This window comes from Salvelinus alpinus, chromosome 15 (assembly GCF_045679555.1).
Source record: "Salvelinus alpinus chromosome 15, SLU_Salpinus.1, whole genome shotgun sequence".
Classification (NCBI taxonomy): Eukaryota; Metazoa; Chordata; class Actinopteri; order Salmoniformes; family Salmonidae; genus Salvelinus; species Salvelinus alpinus.
The window spans coordinates 49,948,839-49,972,623 of NC_092100.1; the positions used below are offsets into that span (position 1 = coordinate 49,948,839).

The 23,785-nt window shown below is 40.6% G+C and overlaps 1 protein-coding gene and 1 non-coding gene across 2 annotated transcripts in view; both read left to right on the plus strand.

Annotated features, from left to right (window-relative positions):
- Positions 1–2,820: 2,820 nt before the first annotated feature.
- Positions 2,821–23,785, plus strand: part of LOC139540258 (protein VAC14 homolog) — a 31,255-nt gene continuing 10,290 nt past the window's right edge. Inside the window, exons 1-10 of the mRNA XM_071343940.1 lie at positions 2,821–4,195; positions 4,931–5,081; positions 5,297–5,464; positions 5,536–5,598; positions 5,816–5,923; positions 6,203–6,312; positions 6,414–6,535; positions 8,564–8,701; positions 8,937–9,080; positions 12,748–12,811. Of these exons, the coding sequence (XP_071200041.1) occupies positions 4,092–4,195; positions 4,931–5,081; positions 5,297–5,464; positions 5,536–5,598; positions 5,816–5,923; positions 6,203–6,312; positions 6,414–6,535; positions 8,564–8,701; positions 8,937–9,080; positions 12,748–12,811 (1,172 nt within the window). The 5' untranslated portion in view covers positions 2,821–4,091. The remainder of the gene's footprint in view (positions 4,196–4,930; positions 5,082–5,296; positions 5,465–5,535; positions 5,599–5,815; positions 5,924–6,202; positions 6,313–6,413; positions 6,536–8,563; positions 8,702–8,936; positions 9,081–12,747; positions 12,812–23,785) is intronic.
- On the plus strand, positions 12,357–12,427 carry trnag-gcc (transfer RNA glycine (anticodon GCC)). The gene has a single exon. It is a non-coding gene; the product is annotated as a tRNA-Gly (tRNA).

The following is a 23,785-nucleotide window of genomic DNA, read 5'->3' on the forward strand; positions in this document are numbered from 1 at the left end:
CCAATACCTTGACTTTGTTGTCCTTAACTTTGGAAGTATACTTGGGGTCATTGTCCATTTGGAAGACCCATTTGTGACCAAGCTTTAACTTCCTGACTGATGTCTTGATGTTTCTTCAATATATCCACATAATTTTCCTCCCTCATGATGCCATCTATTTTGTGAAGTGCACCAGTCCCTCCTGCAGCAAAGCACCCCCACAACATGATGCTGCCACCCCCGTGCTTCACAGTTGGGATGGTGTTCTTCGGATTGCAAGCTTCCCCCTTTTTCCTCCAAACATAACAATGGTCATTATGGCCAAACAGTTACATTTTTGTTTCATCAGACCAGAGGACATTTCTTCAAAAAGTATGATCTTTGTCCCCATGTGCAGTTGCAAACCATAGTCTGGCTTTTTTTATGGCGGTTTTGGAGCAGTCAATCAATCAAATATATTTATAAAGCCCTTCTTACATCAGCTGATGTCACAAAGTGCTGTACATAAATCCAGCCTAAAACCCCAAACAGCAAGCATGCAGCTGTAGAAGCACAGTGACTAGGAAAAACTCCCTAGAAAGGCCAGAACCTAGGAAGAAACCTAGAGAGGAACCAGGCAGAGGGGTGGAGATTATAACAGAACATGGCCAAGATGTTCATAGATGACCAGCAGGGTCAAATAATAATCACAGCAGTTGTAGAGGGTGCAACAGGTCAGCACCTCAGGAGTAAATGTCAGTTGGCTTTTCATAGCCAATCATTAGCTAGTTAGCATATCTCTACCGCTCCTGCTGTCTCTAGAGAGTTGAAAACAGCAGGTCTGGGACAGGTAGTACGTCCGGTGAACAGGTCAGGGTTCCATGCCCGCAGGCAGAACAGTTGAAACTGTAGCAGCAGCACGACCAGGTGGACTGAGAACAGCATGGAGTCATGGTCCTAGGGCTCAGGTCCAAAGAAAAGAAAGAATACCTAAAATTCACACAGGACACCGGATAGACAGGAGAAATTCTCCAAACTATTGCAGCATAATACTGGAGGCTGAGACAGTTAATACAATTAAGAACATTAATTCCAACACAGAACTATTCTAGTTCTATTGGTCTACTGACAGCAAAAAACGTACACTTGTCACACAGGTCTCCGTAGTAGCCCACAGCACATTTGCAGCTGCGTTTGTCGGGGGATATCAACAGTGGTGGATAAAGTACACAATTGTCACACTTGAGTAAAAGTAAAGATACCTTAATAGAAAATGATTCAAGTGAAAGTCACCCAGTAAAATACAATTGAGTTAAAGTATAAAAGTATTTCGTAAATTGCTAAAATATATTTAAGTATCAAAAGTATAAATTATTTAAAAATCCTTATATGAAGCTAACCAGAAACCATTTTCTTGTTATTTTATGGATACCCAGGTGCACACTCCAACACACAAAATTTACAAACGAAGCATTTGTGATTAGTGAGTCCGCCAGATCAGAGGCAGTAGAGATGACCAGGGATGTTCTCTTGATAAGTGTGTGAATTGGACCATTTTCCTGTCCTACTAATAAGCATTTAAAATGTAATGACTACTTTAGGGTGTCAGGGAAAGTATTTTTATTTAAGTACTTTACACCACTGGATATCAAACACTTGCACTGTGTGACATCAATCGAGTAAATACTGTCAACGATCCCATGTTAAAATTCAGGCAAATAATAATCTTCCCAAGGACACCATCACAGACACAGCAGAAAATGACCAAGAGGACCAAAAATATCTAGTAAATGTCACATCCATTAACCTTCAGAACATTTACAATGTTCATTAAACATATTTAATTCATAAGTGTTGTAGGTTGTAAAAGTTTGTAATTTTGTTAATACAAGCATACCATTATCAACACAACAAGTTGAATTTGAGAGCCATTGGTTATTGCAATCTCGTTTTTATTAACTATAAAAAGGTCAAAGTAACATTTTCCTGTCTGAAGAAGACCAAAAAAACGTAGCATCGTCAACAATCACATACTCAACTAATCGAAAGGACTAGACCGGTGATTACCAGACCTATAGCTGATGAACAAACACCTGTTTAAATGTCACCTGAGCGAATAGGTCTACCTCCTAGCACCCCCTAGTGGCTCTTTCCAGACATGCTTTCCTCCATTTTGATGAACATTTCAGGTGTTAGCCAACCTCCTGCAGAACTCATTATTTTGTATTGAAACGCTGTTGTCCATCGTAAATTGGGCTTTAAACTGTAAGTGCCTTATTACTATTTTCTCAGGATATTTTTTTTTGTGTTTTAAAAAAGAGCATTGACGTTATGCGTATTACACGGAACCCAAACCGGCTGCGCGCGTGCGCCATCGTGCGCTGTCGTGCATAAATGTATTTTGCCCCCCCCACACCAAACGCAATCACGACACGCAGGTTAAAATACCAAAACAAACTCTGAACCAATGACATTAATTTTGGGACAGGTCGAAAAGCATTAAACATGTTTGGCAATTTAGCTTGCTAATTAATGTGTCCTATTTAGCTAGCTTGCTGTTGCTAGCTAATTTGTCCTGGGATATAAACATTGAGTTGTTATTTTACCTGAACTGCACAAGGTCCTCTACTCCGACAAATTAATCGTTTCTAGTCATCTCTCCTCCTTCCAGGCTTTTTCATAGTTGAACTTATATGGTGATCGCATCTAAACTTTCATAGTATTATCAAGACTACCGGCAAAACAGTTCCTCTTTCAATAACCCACGTGGGTATAACCAATGAGGAGATGGCACGTGGATAGGCGCAATAATTGAATAACATGGATTTCTACATTTATTTTGCGACGCTCGGGCACGCGACGTGTCTGGTCTGGTCAGCATAGGGTTGTATCGTTTTGTCCGTAGGTTTCCTTATGCAGGGGGCAAATTGAGAACGTCAATTACACTTTTCTCTCAGCTTACCTCATGTCAAAAAAAAGTCCTGCATGTGGGCCGTACCTGCACAAAAAAGCAAGAACTTGTGGGGGACTTATTTTAACATGAGGTAAGCAGAAAGGAACTGACTTTTTTTGCTCTTTATTTTCAGTTGATTTTAGTAAATACTTTTTCTTACCTGCATTGCTGGTTAAGGGCTTGTAAGTAAGCAGTTCACTGTAAGGGTTACACCTGTTGTATTCGGCGCATGTGACATAACATTTGATTTGACATCGCTGAGAAATTGCATGGGTCACCAGACTCAGGTGTGGAAATTCTGTGTAATTATACATTCCATGTATGTTCATTTTTAAAAATCCCCGACTGCATAAGGACCAAACATTCGACAGAGTAAGTTGAAAATTAACTTCCGGCAACGTTGGTGTGTAAATACTAGCATTGCTAAAAGTAGCTAGCCTACGCACTTCTGCAACAGGGATCATTTATTTCCCACAAGTGATGTCCCATTCCAAATGTAATAATTGACATATCTGTTGATTACCGTGTGCGTTATGTAGACGTCATTCTGGCGATACGTTCATTGCGGTTGAACGTTTGCTACGTTCCCGAACGGTTTGTACTGAACGACACATTTCCCCAAACGTTTCTGTACGTTCTTAACAGACATTGTGCGTTTTGTTCCGTTTGGGTGTAGCTCGAAGCAATTAGTGACGTTTTTAAATGGCAGTGGTGCACTTTTAAATGAAACCCAACCCCTCCCCGTTTTTCAGCTGATCTTTAGCACGTTTCCGTTTAATTGAACGTTCCACTACGTTTTTTCGTGCTGAATCCAGCCCTGATGTTAAAGCTCCCCTCGCGTTCATTTGCACGTGACGTTCAAAACAGATCTTCAGATCGGTGCTTGACTAACCGCCCTTCAAGGAAGTCATGTGAGCCAGGAAATATGGCTACATGAGCAAGTCTATTAGGACCGATCGCTGCATATTGTCAATAGGTATATTTGCGACGATCATCTTGCCACGCTCCGTCGTGACAGATTATCCCAGGCTTCGAAGCCTGCTATTCCCAGGTTTGGTATCGGGGGTTGTTTTCTTTAAGTGATTTGCGTCGTTATTGGAATAGTTTAGGGCGAGTTTATGAAACAACGTTCCCCTTATCATTAACCGAACTGTCAAGTTCCCCGCTAAAGCCTCTGAAAATGAACACCGAGAAAGACTTCTCGCCTTTGACCCCAAATATTGTCAGAGCACTCAACGACAAACTGTACGAGAAGAGGAAGGTTGCTGCTCTAGAGATTGAAAAGTGAGTCGTTCTTCTTGCACATCATTCTGGTGAAAGTATTTTGTTTGTAGGGGTTAATATATAGCCTTCCAAAATGACTACTCGTCTGTCTCATGCCTGTGCATGACTGGCAGAGTTTGTACGAGTCAGCTAGTGGGAATGGTTTGTACGGTAATGTGACCATCACTTCACACACTCCAAATAAACTGGGTTTGCACATGGTAAGCAATCTCCTGAGAAACCATGTGAAATGTGATCCACTGCCATCAACTTATAATTTGAAATGCTCTGGATTTTTAAAGTTGAGGCCTTGAAGTGAAATTAAATTAGGAAACCTGCTTTCTTTCAGGCACATGATACTGACTTGTTCTTGTATTTCTATTCTTGGGACATGTAAGATGCATCATGTGACACTAAAGTTAAAATGGGAAAGGATTATAGAGCATTAGGTGGTCCTGCCACAGGCCCCTGATTGGGTTATGTTGCTGCATTGTATGATAAGTTGATGGCTGGAGACAGACTGGGCAGGCTTTGTTCTAGCCAAGTAATAACACTCTTGATTAAACTTATCAATGTCTTTTTATGATTAAGCCAAGTTGATCAGTGGAGGCTATTGTGTTGGGCCAAAGCCTGCATTGCACACCATGTGTATCCCCAGGATTCAACACTACTCTGATTTTCGTGTGTCCTATCTTGCTAGACATTTGTTTCTGTATGTTCATGATCATAACCTTTCTCTGTTGCCTTAATCCACAGACTGGTGAGGGAGTTTGTGGCTCAGAACAACTCTACCCAGATTAGACATGTTATCCAGATACTGGCCTCAGAGTTCGCCCTGTCCCAGCACCCTCACAGCCGCAAAGGAGGCCTCATCGGCCTGGCAGCATGCTCCATTGCCCTGGGAAAGGTAAAGCCTCTGGGCACCCATACACAGATCTTGTTTGCTTATCATCCTTATTTTAAAAATCCTTTTGTTAACCCCATTCCAGCAAGTTACAACGTTTGTAAGCGTGTCAACATGTCATGTAAATGCATCTACTTAATATACATGTTCGAGAAGACTGCATTTAAGTAATTTAAAAAAAGTTGAGATTGCATCCCTAATGTTGGTGTGTCTTGCAGGACTCCGGGCTGTACCTGAAGGAGCTTATCGAGCCCGTACTCACCTGTTTTAATGATTCAGACAGCAGACTGCGGTACTATGCCTGTGAGGCACTCTACAACATAGTAAAAGTGGCCAGGGGAGCTGTCTTACCCCACTTCAACGTGCTCTTCGATGGCCTCAGCAAGGTAACCAGAGTCTTAATTCTCAGAAGACATGTCTTTAGGCTACCTCTGATGTTGTGTGCTCTCTACTCCAGCTTGCTGCAGATCCTGACCCCAATGTGAAGAGTGGCTCTGAACTCCTTGACAGACTGTTGAAGGTGAGATTCCAGTAACAAAACATGTTGAGACATCTCCTGGAAGTTTAATGTCAGTTTAGAACGGGCATTGACTAGATGAGGTGGTTAATGATTGATTGTGCTTTCAGTATAGCTGAAGTGACAAACGGAACAAACAGTTATACATGAACGGCAACTAAGGTAAGCGATGAGTTGGGTCATGAACCCCCAAAACAATGACCCTTCTCTGCTTTCACAGGACATTGTGACGGAGAGTAACAAGTTTGACCTGGTGGCGTTTGTCCCCCTGCTGCGTGAGAGAATCTACTCCAACAACCAGTATGCCCGTCAATTCATCATATCCTGGGTGAGTAGGGCTTTTACAACCGATTGCCATGTCACATTAAAACTTATGTTATTGATGAGCAGAATAAGACCTGTTTCTATACTTTTACAGCAATATCATTATTCATCACTCTTTATTAATGAATATCCATTATTTAATAGCCATTTAAAGGTTGTTAAAAATGAGTTGTTTTTTTGGGTACCCTATAGCCCACCTAAAAGTGTGTTATGAAAAATGTTATACACTGGTAGTTGTATTAATAGCAGCTGAGGTTGTTCATCTGGTTCTCCCCTGCTACAGATACTAGTTCTGGAATCTGTTCCGGACATCAACCTCCTGGACTACCTGCCAGAAATCCTTGATGGACTCTTCCAGATCTTAGGGGACAGCAGCAAAGAGATCCGGAGGACGTAAGAACCCTTTATTCCTCTTTTCTCTTCCCACGTCCAAACCCTCTGTTCTCCCCTCAGTCTGCTGTACTCTAGGAAGGAAACTGTTTCTTGTCTTTCAGGTGTGAAGTTGTCTTGGGAGAGTTCCTGAAGGAGATCAAGAAGACTCCCTCTAGTGTCAAGTTTGCAGAGATGGCCAACATCCTGGTCATCCATTGCCAGGTTTCTGATGAGTCCAAACTCAGTAAGTTTCACATTGGGATCCATCCATTAAATCTTTTAGTTAAACTGGTAAAGTGGAATTTCAGGAATAGGTCATTAGATTGATCTGTAAGCAATTGTTAGGGTTTAACACTAACTGCTGGGCCTCGGGACTCCCCTTCAAGTTAATGAGCAGTCATTCTGACTATGACATTCTAACAGTATAATGAATAGATTTCATATATGCTATCACCCCCAAAAATAATTTGGGTGTTTTTATGAAGGTCTTAGGTATTATTAAAATACGATTTTTATTTCAGATAACACTAGCATTTTAATTAGTTTGTTACTGTAGTCTGTATGTCAACCACAAATTCAAGTGTTCAATTACTTTTTGATTTGTGGAGTGCCTTTGTTACAACCATGAAACAGAAAGCATATGTGTTGGAACAAGGTAACATCTTCTTTTTATAACAATAAAATAGCCCAGGCACAAAGACACACGGTCAGCAAGACACGTGGTCAAGTGATGACATCAGAAGCCTAAACTAGGGGTACGAGCTTTTAAACGTTAAAATTAAGTTGGGATCCTTAATGTTTAGAAAAATCCCTAACCGAAAAACTTTTTTTGTCCCCCCCCCCCCCCCCCCAGTTAATTAAAATCACATTTCAGTTATCACAATATTTTCTGTGTTATAGGCAATAAAGGCCTGGGGAATTTGTGTAATTCAAATAAAACCAGAGGAAGAGTTGCACTTTGGGCTACTTGGTGAATTTGCAAGGCATGCAAGACGAGACAGTGTGAGATGCAGATTACCAAAATATATGAGCATGCTTCTCCCCTCTCCCTAACTGGCCTGCCTGCTCTGTCTTTGCTAATGACTCAAGTGTGTCTTCGGTCTGTTGCGTGTAGAATATCCTAGCCTATTCATGGCACAGATGTCTTCGGGCCAGTCTTGCGAGCATGGCGTAGCCTACTCTTAGTTTTTGCCAAATATTAAATTACAGCAGGCTACCGGTAGCCTGTATCGATAATGCTTTTCAGACATAATGGAACGTGGCCCCTTGAAAGGCTATACTAGGTTGTTTAAAAAAAATGCAGAAACACAACCTTATCTGGTGACATGAACTGACATTTTACTTGTCTGTAAAGGAATGCTGTTTTCAAAACGGGACTAAAATCGATCATTAGGCAACCAGAGCTGTCAATCAAATAATCGGGAGCTATTGCGTGCAGCCTGCTTGCCTGAGCATTGACCACTCTACTAAAAAAAGTACTTTAAAGTTTAAAAATTGTGACTTACTAAGACATTTAGTAGAAATAAAACACATCTAGCTACCATACCATAAAACAACAAAGCAGCACATCAATTAGCAATGTTTATTGTTATGGAAAAAATACAGAACATTTTATGCTGGAGCAGAATTATACTGTCTGAAAAGGTACAGACCTGATGTGGCACTTTTTGTCTGAAGTTATCAATTGTCTCTATTGACAAGTTACTGTAGCTGTGTTCTATGTCTGTAAAGGGTTGCTGTAGATAACTTAATTGCCCTCCCCAAGCGATCATGGATATGTAATAGGACCATTATTCTGCATTGTAAATTGACATGGAATTTTATAATTGTTTCTTAGCGTTTTAACGGAAAACCGATAAACAGGACCATAGATGGTAGCTGGGCTTAGTGTGTGTAAGAGGAACCCAGCATTGGGCTTTTATCACACTATACGCATCACAAGGATAGTGTGACTCATTAGCCAATGAGGAAATGAAAACTGATATGCTCTAATGCTGCAATGACATCTGCTATTAATGGCAGGGAGAGCTTGCATTGCTTTGACTTTCTTCTTTTTTTTTTAATTGACTGTTTAATTTGTTTTTCCAATCCATTAGACAAAAATATGACTTAGTCACAGTTATCCCTAACAGAATGAAGGTTGAAAGTTCAGGAATGATTTGAAATTCACCTGAAAGATTAACAAGTTATCACAGAACTATTTCCAAGTTCTCTCTATCTTATCAAAGTCCCCACCTGACCCCAGAATGACTTTCTCTTTCTGTCCTTCTAGCAAATGACCTAATCCAGTTGACAGCCATGACATGGATGAGGGAGTTTATCCAGCTGGCAGGGAGGGTGGTCCTGCCCTACTCCTCTGGCATCCTGACTGCTGTCCTGCCCTGCCTGTCCTATGACGACCGCAAAAAGAGTATCCTTCATCATAAGCTTAGTATAGAAACATCACGGTGTCAGATGGAATGTATAACTTGATGCGTCAGCAAAGAATGGTAACTATTAGGCCTTTATCACAGATCAACGTGGTTGTGTATTGTACTGTATGATAGGAGTAGCACGAGCAAGTGCTCGCTTATATCAAATCTGGTCACCAGATGGTGCCATAGCTCTGTTTCGGGAGGTTTGTATCCTTCACCGATCCTGTCCAGGCACCAAAGAAGCTGCCAGTGCCTGTAACCACAGCCTGATGAAGCTGGTGACCCCTGAAGATGATGAGGATGAAGAGGAAACTGGAAGCGGTGACAGCCAACCCAGAGAAGACAGCCCACCAAAGACCGAGGGGGACACTAACGGTAAGTTACCACTTGACGCTTCATTTTAAGTTGTGTCCAAATTGGCCTGCATGACAAGGATGGTTGTTAAGTCCAAGGTGAACAGGGAGGAGAATTGAATCATGGCTATTTTATTCCCAAATCCTGTTATTGTTTACAGCAGTTTGCTGTGACTCAATTCGAAAAAGGGGAATTTTTTTTTGCCTTCGGTCTGGGCCAGTGTCAAAACGTTGACCTTTTTCTCTTCTGATCACCCTGCTCACTGTCTATTTTGTAGTCATTGTTCTAGTATTGAAAGTACTGAAGTTTCAAATACTGTGCAACAATAGTAAAAAAAAATGAGATCATGCTTCCCAATTCAGTCACCAGAGAGGAAGGAAATTGAGCTGAAGCGTTGATTGGTTCTGTTTTTTTTTCCTGCGTGGTTGAGCCGCCCCCTGCTGTTTTAATAGCAGGGGGTGGCGCTCGGGGGTTGTAAGTGAGAAAGACACGGAGGAGAACTGACTAGGGTTGTGACGGTCCTGTTGTAAAATCTTAGATGCCTTCTCCTGCCGTTTTTCCCTTGAGCAAGGCACTTAACCCTCTACTACAACTGCTCCCCAGACCCCGTAGTATTGTAGTCCCCTGCTCTGACCTCAGAGGACTGTGGGACATTTGGTGCTTTCAGAAAGTTTTCATACCCCTTATTCCACACTTTGTTACAGCCTGGTTTCAAAATGGATTCAATTGTTTTTCCTCACACATCTCCACACAATACGCCATAATGATAAAGTTAATGCCATGTTTTTAGAAATTTTTGCTAATTAAATACAGATCTCATTTACTTATGTATTCACACCCCTGAGTCCATACATGTTAGAATTAACTTTGGCTGCGATTGCGGTTGATTTTTTTCTTCTTAAGAGCTTTGCACACCTGGATTGTACAATATTTGCACATTATTCTTTTTTTGAGATTCTTCAAGCTCTGTCAAGTGGATTGTTGATTATTGCTATACAGCCATTTAAGTCCTGCCATAGATTTTCAAGACAATTTAAGTAATAACTTTAACTAGGCCTTTCATCAGCATTCATTGTCTTCTTGGTAAGGATCTCCAGTGTATATTTGGCCTTGTGTTTTAAATGATTGTCCTGCTGAGGGGTACATTTGTCTCCCAGTATCTGTTAAGTAGACTGAACAAGGTTGTCCAGGATTTTGCCTGTGCTTAGCGCTTCATTTTTATGTTTTTTATCCTAAAAAAACTTCCATAGTCCTTACTGATTACAAGCATACACACAACATGATGCAGCCACCACACGCTTGAAAATATGAGGAGTGGTACTCGGTGATGTGTTTTGTTGGTTTTGTCCCAAACATAACACTTTGTATTCAAAAATATTTGCCACTTTCTTTGCAGTTTGACTATTTCCTTATTGCAAACAGGATGCATGTTTTGGAATATTATTCTCCCTCTGTCATTTTAGGTTAGTATTGTGGCGTAACTACATTGTTGAGCCATCCTCATTTTTCTCCTATCACAGCCATTACATTCTGTTTTATAGTCACCATTGGCCTCATAGTGAAATCCCTGTGCGGTTTCCTTCCTCTCTGGTGACTGAATTGGGAAGGATGCCTGCATTGTTGTATTGATACACCATCCAAAGTGTAATAACTTCACCATGCTCAAAGGGATATTCAATGTCTTTTATTATATATACATTTTTTCTCCCATTTACCAGTAGGTGCCTTTTGCGAGTAATTGAAAAACCTCCCTGGTCTTTGGTTGAATCTGTTTTGAAATTCACTGCTCGACTGAAGGACCTTCAAGATAGTTGTATGTGTGTGTGGTACAGAGATGAGGTAGTCATGTGCCTTGCCATAACAAAGGGGTTGAGTACTTATTGACTTTTTTCATTTTGACATTGGTTATTGTGTGTAGGCCAGTGAAAAAAATATCTGGTTTTAAATTGGGAGTGGCTCCTAATCCGTGCCCAGATTTTTTTTATTTCTGAGGCTCCGTATCCGTGAGTGCGAATTCTCGCGGTATCTCGTGGGAATTTGGGACATCAGTCAACATGCCGAAACTGGATTAGATGCAGCTAGTTAGATCAGAGTTAAATGCCAAAACGATGATATTTGCAATGTTGCGAAGTAAAAAAAAAAAAAAAAAAAAAAAAAAACAGCAATAGCCACTACAATGTCAAAACATGATTTTGGTGCTGAGTTCAGTACCATTTGCATGATTTTGTGGACCCGTGACTGATGTATCGTCATTTGCTAGCTAGCCAGCATTAGCTAGCAAGCTGTAGTCCAATACTATCCATGTGCATTTCTATGTATGCGTGACTCTCATACATACTGTCACATATCCTGCTCTATTTATCTGGGTACATTGGTTATTTGGTGTCTTTACATACATACATACATACATACCAATATCTGTCTTTCTGTATTTATTTGTCCAATTTGTTTATGGTTGAAAGTGCTTTCTGTACAGATTGGAGCTAATCATATTCAGAAATACACCCAATAATATCCACATCTGTGACCTTATCAAATGGTTCCTTGCTTGTAGCTGTGCTACAGAGCTATGCTATAGAAATTGTGCCTCTTTTTAGCCTGATAAGAATTGTATTTGACATAAATCACTGACAGCATTTGGAGTGAATATACCTAAAAAAAGGTATTATGCATTGGCTGGGAAACGAACCCAGGCCGCCCAGCTCCTGCACAGCAGGCAAGAATTGTACCACTGAACCACCCATGCTTAGATGGGAGTAGGGTGTATCCTGCTCTTTTGAACGAGGCCGAGAGCCACGTCACTAAGGGGTTGGCCGGAGAGGGGAGTACTGCCTCGGGTAAACTGAGGGAAGGAGGGTGATGAGTCATTCTTCTCCTAATGCGCTCTGAGCCATACCCTCCCCCGCCTCCACATGTTGGTTTGGTCTGCCCGCCAGCTATGGTGAGTGAGGGTAAGTGGCACATGAAGAATGCACCATGAGCAGCCATTAGCCAGTTATCACGTTAGGCTACTGGTAACTAACCCCTGTCCCTGAGATGCACTCCCTGAGTATTTAAGCTACTCATAAAGTCAGTGAGACTCCAGGGGTCTGATCTCAATGTACCTGTGTTATACATGCTCATTCAGTCTGAGTCTCTGTGCTGAGAAAGTCCTCCGTCCTGCTTTGAGACACGCTCAGTCACTTGTTTGCTGTGCTCCTCCCCTTCACTCTGGTTGGCGGCCACTCTCCGGCTGGATTATATTGTGGAATGCAGTTCCCCTTTTAAGCCATAAGCAGGGAAATTCTAGCATGTAAAGCATTGGTGGTTCAGTGGTAGAATTCTCGCCTGCCACGCGGGAGGCCCGGGTTCGATTCCCGGCCAATGCATGCATTTCCTTTTGCGCTGGTAGTGGATTTGTATAAATGGGTTACACATTTGGCATTGCTATGACTTGTACCGTGAACATATTCAATTAAAGTTACAATGCATTTCCCCACAGAATTGTCTAGCTTGTCCTCTGATGGTTTTCCAGTGCACAATATTTATAGGCTACAGTAAATACATTGCTCTCGATCATTCAATGCGATCACGGGCAACAATCAATGTATAATTTACGCGTAGTGGTGCACCCAGTATTAACATTGGCTACTATTTAGCTTGAAAGGGTTTTTTGATGGCTCTGACTCTAAACAACCTCTGATTTCAGATATGCTCAACGCGTCACAGGAGTCTGTGGGTTTCAGCAACATCTGCTTCTTCACTCCCACAAGGTATGTGCTAAGTGATTTGAATTGTGCAGTTAGTAATTAGCAGAGGTGTGGACTCGTCACATGACTTGGACTCTAGTCTGACTCAAGGTCACAAATTTGACTTCAGGCTCGACTTGATAAATAAAATGGCTTGACTTGGAGCCTCAAGACTCAACTTGAAATTATCTGGCCAGGTTTTGTCACTCATTTTGTGGCTCTCACACAACCAGAGACAGCCGCAGCATCGACTTGCAAAAAACAATTGTGTAACTGATGGGCTAGTTTTCAAAGTGAGGTTTAAACTGAATGGGGGGGGAAAGTATTTTTTTTAATAGTCTACATATAGCCTACCATTTTATATATTTGCCTATTTATTTACGACCTCCGAGACATCAAACATGCAAAAGGATGCTATACATTTCAGTAATTTAGCAGACACTCTTAACCTTAATTGCTCCTGTAAGTCACTCTGGATAAGTGTCTTGCTCAATGGCACATCGACAGATTGTTCACCTAGTCTGCTCGGAGATTCAAACCAACGACCTTCCAGTTACTGGCCCAACTCTCTTAACCGCTAGGCTACCTGCCAAGGTGGAATTCTATTACACCGGGCTCCTACGCTCCACTGATGTGTCAGGGCTTGCAGAAGATAATGGATTACAAAGGGATACCCAGCCGTGAGATGCCCAAATGAGCTAAATGCCTTATATACTTGCTTCAAGGAAAACAGTCCTGCATGAAAGTCCATGTTCTGATGACTGTGTGATCTCTCTCCGTTCCCGATGTGAGTAAAGCTTTTAAACAGGTTAACACTCGCAAGTCCGCCGGGCCAGACGGAATACCAGGACTCGTTCTCAGAGCATGCGTAGACCAGCTGGCAAGTGTCTTCACGGACATTTTCAATCTTTATTTATTTATTTAACTATTCAAGTCAGTTAAGAACAATTTCTTAATTACAATGACGGCCTACCCCGGCCAAAACCGGATGACGCTGGGCCAATTGTGCGCCACCCTATGGGACTACCAATCATGGCCGGATGTGATATAGCCTGGATTCGAACCAGGGACTGTAGTGACGCCTCTTGCACTGAGATGCATTGCCTTAGACCGCTGCGCCACTCGGGAGCAAATGACTATTGCCCTGTAGCACTTTCATCTGTAATTATAAAGTGCTTTGAAAGGCTGGTCATCACACACACACACACACACACACCATCATCTCAGACACCCTGGACCCGCTCTAATTCGCATACCGCCTCAACAGATCCACAGATGATGCAATCTCAATTGCTTTCACACTGCCCTCGTCCACCTGGACAAGAGGGGAGATAGTTGTGAGAATGCTGTTCATTTGAGCCGGGACAATACCAGTATTGCAATATTTATTTTTCTTTAAAAAATGTGAACACAAAGCAACCACACTCTTGGCTCCTTTAAAAACCTACTGTATGTAAAATATTGTGTGCTATAGCATGGAAAATAAATAACTGACTCTGGATGGCAACATGATGTTTGTCCAAAATTCAGGCTTTTTCCCTAAAGGTAAATCCGCTTCGTGTTTTGTTTCCTTGCCATGGTACTAATGAGTATCACGATACTGGTCCCGGTCCTAATGTTCAAAGACTATAGCTCAGCATTCAACTCTATACTTCCCTACAAGTTCTAATGCCTAGTCACTTTACCCTGCCTTTATGTACATATCTACCTCAAATACCTTGTACTCCTGCGTGTGTGTGTAAACTCAGCAAAAAAAGAAACGTCCCTTTTTCAGGACCCTGAAAAACTTCACAGATCTTCATTGTAAACGGTTTAAACACTGTTTCCCATGCTTGTTCAATGAACCATAAACAATTAATGAACATGCACCTGTGGAACAGTCGTTAAGACACTAACAGCTTACAGACGGTAGGCAATTAAGGTCACAGTTATGAAAACTTAGGACACTAAAGAGGCCTTTCTACTGACTCTGAAAAACACCAAAAGAAAGATGCCCTGCTCATCTGCGTGAACGTGCCTTAGGCATGCTGCAAGGAGGCATGAAGACTGCAGATGTGGCCAGGGCAATAAATTGCAATGTCCGTACTGTGAGACTAAGACGGCGCTACAGGGAGACAGGACGGACAGCTGATCATCCTCAGTGGCAAACCACGTGTAACAACACCTGCACGGGATTGGTACATCCAAACATCACACCTGCGGTACAGGATGGCAACAACTGTTCTGTGCGTGATTTCCTGCAAGATAGGAATGTCAGTGTTCTGCCATGGCCAGCGAAGAGCCCGGCTCTCAATCCCATTGAGCACGTCTGGGACCTGTTGGATCGGAGGGTGAGGGCTAGGGCCATTCCCCCCCAGAAATGTCCGGGAACTTGCAGGTGCCTTGGTGGAAGAGTGGGGTAACATCTCACAGCAAGAACTAGATAATCTGGTGCAGTCCATAAGGAGGAGATGCACTGCAGTGCTTAATGCAGCTGGTGGCCACCAGATACTGACTGTTACTTTTGACCCCCCCCTTTGTTCAGGGACACATTATTCAATTTCTGTTCGTCACATGTCTGTGGAACTTGTTCAGTTTGTCTCAGTAGTTTAATTTTATGTTCATACAAATATTTACACATGTTAAGTGTGCTGAAAATAAACGCAGTTGACCGTGAGAGGACATTTTCTTTTTTTGCTGAGTTTATAGACACACACACACACTACCGTTCAAAAGTTCGGGGTCACTTAGAAATGCCCTTGTTTTTCAAAGAAAAGCACTTAAAATATCAAATTGATCAGAAATACAGTGTAGACATTTAATGTAGTAAATGACTATTGTAGCTGGAAACACCAGATTTTTTATGGAATATCTACATAGCCGTACAGAGGCAAGTTTATCATTTTAAAAGACTAATTGATCATTAGAAAACCCTTTTGCAATTATCTTAGCACAGCTGAAAACTGTTGTGCTGATTTAAAGAAGCAATACAACTTATTTTAGACTAGTTGAGTAGCTGTAACATCAGCATTTGTGGGTTTGATTACAGGCTCAAAGTGGCCAGAAACAAAGCACTTTCTTCTGAAACTCGTCAGTCTATTCATGTTCTGAGAAATGAAGGCTATTCCATGCGAGAAATTGCCAAGAAACTGAAGATCTCGTACATTGCTGTGTACTACTCCACATAACAGTGCAAACTGGCTCTAACCAGAATGGAAAGAGGAGTGGGAGGCCCCGGAGGACAAGTATATTAGTGTCTAGTTTGAGAGACTCCTCAAGTCCTCAACTGGCAGCTTCATTAAATAGTACCCGCAAAACACTAGTCTCAACGTCAACATTGAAGAGGCGACCCCGGTATGCTCGCCTTCTAGGCAGAAGCATGTGACATAACATTTTATTTGATCGGGTTTCTAATATAGGCCTACAGTATTGTACTAATTTGTCTCAAGCATGCCTGTGCTTCAGAATCCAAAAATTGTGCATCTTGATTTGTTAACTTCTTTCGGATCACCTCGACAACATCCGGTGAAATTGTAGAGCGACAAATTTAAATTAAATTACTATAAAGATTTAACTTTCATAAAATCACAAGTGCAATACATCAAAATAAAGCTTAACTTTTTGTTAATCCAGCCGCCGTGTCAGCTTTCAAAATGGCTTTATGGCAAAAGCAAACCATGCGATTATCTGAGGACAGCACCCCGCATACCAACACATGAAAAACAATTTTTCAACCAGGCAGGTGCGACACGAAAGTCAGAAATAGCGATTATTTAAAGAAATGCCTTACCTTTGAATATCTTCTTCTGTTGGCACTCAAAGGTCCCAGAAACATCACAAATGGTCCTTTTTGTTCGATAAATTCCTTATTTATATCCCCAAAATGTCAATTTATTTGGTGCGTTTGATTCAGAAATGCACCGGTTCCAACTCGCCCAACATGACTACAAAGTATATAATAAGTTACCTGTAAACTTGGTTCAAACAATGTTCCTAATCCAACCTTAGATATCCTAAAATGTAAATAATCTATCAAATTTATGACGGAATATACTGTGTTCAATAGCGGATAAAAACAACATGGCGCAAGCTCCTGGTCACGCGCACCAAACAGAGTCCACTTGGCTTGACACTCACAATGAACAGCCCTACTTCTTCATTTCTCAAAAGAAAAACATCAACCAATTTCTAAAGACTGTTGACATCTAGTGGAAGCCATAGGAACTGCAACCAGGTTCCTCATAAATATAGTTTCCCATAGAAAACAAATTGAAAACACTGACCTCAATGTTTTTCCCCTGGATGGTTTGTCCTCGGGGTTTCGCCTGCCAAATAAGTTATGTTATACTCACAGACAATTTTAACAGTTTTAGAAACTTTAGAGTGTTTTCTATCAATTATATGCATATCCTAGCTTCTGGGCCTGAGAAACAGGCAGTTTACTTTGGGCACGCTTTTCATCCGGATGGAAAAATACAGCCCCCTATCCCAATGAAGTTAACCAATGAGAGGTCATCAGCATTGGTGAGCAAAGGTGGGCTTGCATATCCAGAGATTAGTGACCAGAAAGCACTTGCTTAATTTCCTCTGGTTTTGCCTGACAAAAACCGAGTAGGCCTACGTTTATATTATACTACTGGGGCATCTTTGCCAGAACAATAATAGGCTACCTTGTGATTTTGTTGATTATTTTCATATTTCTGATGGGACTAGTTTGTGGCTACTGGCAATATGTGTAAAGATGGCTGTAACATTGCGCTGCCTTGAATATTATGTGATGAATACCGGGTCAAAGTTTGAGAATCCCTGAGCTAGCGAACAGAGTGCTGATTTGCTGTACAGCATTAGGATCGGGTGCAGCGCCAACGTCAAATTGTAGGGAGAGTTGATTTCTTATAAATATCCAGCTCCAAAACATTTTGGTAATCAAAAAATTAACTCTTCACTTTGCAAACATACCAGCAATGGGGCATCAGGCAACAATTACTAGCAGAGGCTTAGCTACTGGTCTTTTGGTATGTCGAAATTGATAATTCACTTATGAAGCTGACATTTTGAATTTGTTAAAATGTAATTATTACAATCAATGTGTTATAGACAAAGTAATGAAATGTTCTGTCTGGTACCCTCAAATAAAGATTGGTAGTTGAACTAGTCATGGCATGTATAAAACATTTTTTTTTTTTACTTGACTCGAGACTCGGCCTGTTCTACTTGGAACTCGACTGGAGACTCGGACCTTGAGACTTGCTTGCGACTGGAATAATAGTGACTTAGTCCCACCTCTGGTAATTAGACATTTGATCAGTTTCATCAATTTATATTTCAAAGTGCTGTTTGATTGTCAGACTGTCCTCCGCAGCTGTATTAGTTGTAAATGGTGAGATTTTAATTAACCATATGTATTTGTATTTCAAATGTACATCTTCCCTGTGGGCATCCCAATATTCACTGGCAGCATGTTCAGAATGAATGCAGATGTCCTAGAAAATAAAATATATCCAGATTGGTCTTAATAGTAATATGCCATTTAGCAGACACTTTTTAATCTGAAGTGATTTAGTCATGCATTCATTTTTTACGTATTGGTGGCCATGGCAACCAGCTGGAATGATTTCCCTTTGCTCGGTGTGCCCCCACTTGGCCTGCATTTAGCATTCATATGTGATTAACCACAAGTTAGCTTTCTCTTCCCTATGAGACCTCGTAAGAAGTTCCAAAGACCCTTGTTCTGCTCCACTGTGTCCACGGTGACATATCGCCCTGGCCTGAAGAGTACCACAGTCCACCTCCAACTATCCAAGTACTTAGACAACCCTTAGGATGTAGTCTATAAAACCGTTAGGATGTATCCCATACAACCCATCACATATTCAGTCAGGTCCATAATTATTGGCACCCTTGATAAAAATAAATCAAAATGCTGTACAAAATAAATTATACAAATACTGGGCTATATTGTATGCTTAAAATGTGGGACATTATTAAGTCAGATGACATGAGCTTTTTGACCATGCACACCAGTGGTGGGTTTGGTGTTGAAAAACAGTAGCATATGTGACTTAAGGAAACTAGGCGTATGTCGCACGTCATAGGAGAGGTATCAATGCGTTTTTTGGCAAATGCCTTCTGGAACGTGAACTTTCATGTGCCAAGTAGCATGCGTCTGTCTAACATTAGCTGCTCAGTATGTGTAGGTAAACCTTTCTGATGATGCCTTTTTGAAAGATATCACGAAGAACTGTAAGTGTTACAAATCTCCACTTTCTGGAGGACCGAGTTTTGAAATCAGTGGAATGCCCAGTGGAAGCAGAGTATGATATGTAAGGAGATGGCGAAAATGCTGACGTTTGATTGCAAATATGCGGAGGGAGAACACACAGAAGGCTGTTGTATAAAAACACTGGATTACATATTCAAACTAAGGGCAACCATGGCATCCGTGACAGAGGGAGAAGCGTTCATCCATGTATACGGTGAAGAGAGTCTAGCTAGCGAGCATTGGAAGTTAAAGCGTACTGTTAGCTAGCTAATGTTAGCTGGCTGGCTCGCTAATGTTATGTGTATGATCTGTGTAGTAATATTGTTCGTATCTCAGAAAGCCATTTGCATTACTAGTTATAGCCCAATGTTAGCTAGCTAACATTGAACCTAATTGGTTAGCTTCACCTACCTGCAGATTAATGCATGGTAGTAACATGAGTTGGGGTAATTGTTTAGTTAGCTAGCGAAGACTCCACTACACAAGTAACCATTTCACTGTACCGTTTACACCTGTATCCTGTGCATGTGACAAATTTTGATTTTATTTGATATAGTGTGTGTTTACCAGAGACTAATGTGAAGAACCACATGACCTGCACCAAAGTCAAATTAGGATATAATGTTAGGCCAACGAGACAGTGTCCAAGTTCTAAAATACTCCGGTAGAATGCCCTGCTTTTATTTCGTCACACTCACAGCTGTAAGCTCTTTTCTGTAATTAGTGTGCCACTAACTTCTAAATAATGATCTTGTTGGGAGTTTATTTTCCTCTAATGAATACAAATTAGCTTCTACATTTCTTTCTGTTTGGGGTTTTAGGTTTGGTTTCTGTATAAGCACTTTGATATATGCTGATGTATAAGGGTTTTATAAATAGATGTGATTTGAGCTAAAGTTAAGATGTTGTCAGCTATGATATGGTCATTATTTGAACTGGCTAGCCAGCTAACTTAATGAACCAAAACATTGTTTAGGAAGTTGCTTTTAGTTGCCTGGTTTGCTAGATTGACATATACAAAAATTATTTTTAAATGGATTGGTTAATTGGTGTTAAAATACACCAGTTATACTACTTTGGACCACCAGGCTGCTGTTGCCATGCAGCCTGTTTTTGTGTTAATAGTTTTTCATAACGACAACGAAAAGTTTGCTCTCGGGTGACGATAGAATGTTCATGATTTCACTGTGACAACTGTGTACAGACATGTCGTTAGATGTAGTATAAACCAACCTTTTAATCTTTGGTTGTTTAGTACACTACTGTACTCAATCTGTTTGCACATGTCCTCACCTGACTCCTTAAAGAGATAGGTGGGTCTAGGGCTGTTGCGGTCACATTGTCAGCCAGTGATTGTGAAGCAAATAACTGTCGGTCTCACGGTAATTGACTGTTAATGAACATAAATGGGTTCCACACATGCAAGCTGCTGATACGGGCTTTTGCAACATCTACATTTTAAGTCCAAAGTGGAATAAATCAATTTAGTTGCCTGTACACTTTATTCTAGGAAGGTCTTTCCTATGAAACATGAAGTGACATTATTTTATATTATGATTTTATTGTAAGAATATAATTGCATTTTTCCGAGCTAGTGTGCACATGTAGCCATTATTGTGTTCAGCTTAAAAAGTGATAATTTAAAACCGGTTATATTTATGATTGAGTTATTTGGCAACAATGATACAAACCTTAATGTCTTATGAAATCAAAACATATGGGCTACATGATTCCACTATATCGATGTAAAAAATGGAGAAAAAGGCATACACTATTTGTCGCAGTGTAATTGCCTGTTTCGATTTAAAATGGCCAATTATCAGCTGGGCAGTCTAAACACCACCATTTATATATTTTTATTTCTTTAACCTTTAACTATTCAAGTCAGTTAAGAACAAATAATTATTTACAATGACTGCCAAACCTGGACGATGCTGGGCCAATTGTGCACCGCCATATGGGACTCCCATTCATGGCCGGATGTGATACAGCCTGGATTCGAAGCAGGGACTGTAGTGACGCCTCTAGCACTGAGATGCAGTGCCTTAGACCGCTGCGCCACTCGGGAGCCCAAAATTTAAGCTTACACACACTTTTTGTTAATGGTCTTTTTTTTTACTGAAGGCAACAAAAAGCAGCATAGTGACATCAGCATTGCGACAAATGGTGCCTGTAGGCTACTTAGGCTTTCAAATAGGAATTTTCATATATTTTTTCGTTTAAAAGGGGGTTGGTTATTAAGTTCATGTAAAAAAAAAAAGAAAAAAAGAAGAAGAATAACACAGTAATACATGTAAAGCCAAAGCACATGTGAGGAATAAAAAATACTTATAATTATGTAAATAAAAGTAAAGCACAACTGAAAATAAAACTCTTGCGCTCAAAGCCTCTACAGGATCGGCGGGACAGTTGAGCTAATGTAGGCTGCGATTAGCATGAGGTTGTAAGTAACAAGACAATTTCCCAGGACATAGACATCTATGGGCAGAAAGCTTAAATTCTTGTTAATCTAACTGCACTGTCCAATTTACAGTAGCTATTAGTGAAAGAATACCATTCTATTGTTTGAGGAGAGTCCACAGTTATGAACTTACATGTATTAATTAACCAATTAGGCATATTTGGGCAGTCTTGATACAACATTTTGAACAGAAATCAGTCTAAAACAATTGCACATTGCTGTCATCTGGTGGCCAAAATCTACATTGCGCCTGGGCTGGAATAATGCGTTATGGCCTTTCTCTTGCATTTCAAAGATGATGGTGCAAAAAAACGCATGTTTTTTAAATTAAAAATATATATTTTACCAGATCTAATGTGTTTATATTCTCCTACACTAATTTCACATTCCCACAAACTTAAGTGTTTCCTTTCAAATGGTATCAAGAATATGCATATTCTTGCTTCAGGTCCTGAGCTACAGACAGTTACATTTGGGTATGTCATTTTAGGTGAAAATTGAAACAAATGGGTTCTGCCCATTCGATTTAAGAAACATGGTGTTTCTTAATCGAAACCTTATAGCCTATGATAGTGGACTGAAACAATAGCCGTTATAGGCAATGGGCAGCTTAACTGTCCTGCAATACACTGCCCATCTTTTTATTTTTTATTAGCTCTGAGTTGTTGCGTGTGTCCTGTTAAAAGTTGTCAAATGGGCTTGACTGACGACACTGTCACACAGTTCTCCCCAGATAGGATATCAGTGAAGTCAGGCACAGGCTTCAGTGCGGCATTGGCCGTTTGCAGAACATTGACCTGCCATGACTGATCTAAATGCTTGTGGTCTCGATCGTCAATCAATACCCATCGTATGGCCAGGACCTGCTCCAAAACTCTTTGTTTGGTCCCCCAATGTGTTTTGCAATCCTGCAGTATAAAAATATAAAAAATATTTATTCCCTTGCATTTCATATAATTTGATTTATACACTAAATTATTCTAGGACCAACATTGTATTTGATTTAAATAGCCTAAAATTAATAGAATGAAATGTGCACATCATTCAATTAATAGGACTAATTGTATTTCATTTAAATAGCCAAACATTTATGGAATGCAATAGGCATAATTTCATATACAGGACACACCTACTCATTCCAGGGTTTCTTTATTTTTACAATTTTCTACGTTGTCGAAGGCCCGGGTTGCGTGTTTTTTTCTGACTTGCAACACCTTCTGTGACTGCCAGATGTAGTTTGTGTCCAAAGCAATTAAGCCATGGCCAACCCAACTGCCTCACCGCGGCCACAATGTTTGCCCTGTTGTCAGTTGTGCTACAGGACAATTTCTTCTCATCCAATGCCCATTCTGCCAACACGGACCGGAGAGCTTCACTCAGGTTGTCCGCAGTATGGTTCTCTGGCATATAGGTTGTCTCAAGACAATGGGGCATGAGACCAATCACTGGATATGTAGTGAACAGTCAGACTCATGTTTACGCTAGACCAAATATCTGTTGAGAGAAATTGGGTATGTCTCGAGTTCTTGGGGAATTTCTCCCCTCACTTTCTTATACATATTGGGAACAGCCTTTCGTGAAAAGAATGCTCTCGATGGTGACTCATACTGATTGTCCATTTTGCTGCATTAATTCTTTAAATGATTGCTTTAACTGTATGCAAAGTTTAAACTAACTTTTTAAAAAAAAAGGGGGGGGAAATATTACATCTTATTTTGCTACATAAGACTGAATCGAACTGGTCGTTCACATGTGCAGAAAGTACCTCATACTTGCGGTAAAATATGATGGATCTTTGTTATTGGGCTATTTTACTTTCACTGGTACTGGGGCCCTTGTTAAGGTCAACATCATGAACTTTAACACGTATCGGGACATTTTAGGCAAAAACTTGGTTGCCTCTGCCAGGAGGATGACACTTGTGGACTTGAACCCTATTGAAAACCTGTGCTTTGAATTGAAGAGGGAAGTCCATAAGAGCAGACAAAGGATATCAAGCATCTGGAAAGATTCTGTATGGAGGAATGGTCTAAGATCCCTCCCAATGTGTTCTCCAATCTCATTAAACATTTTAGAAGGGAAGGGTGCTAGAGGATTAAATCATGGTGACAATTTTGCCCCATCTTTTTTAGATTTATTACTACTTGTTAAACCAAATATCTTTGTCTGAGCATTTATGTAATAATAAAATGTCCCAAGTCTTTTACATTTTTTCTCAAGGGTGCCAATAATTATGGACCTGACTGTATTTATTATTATGAATATTATTGTATTATAACCCTTAGATTAGTGGTAT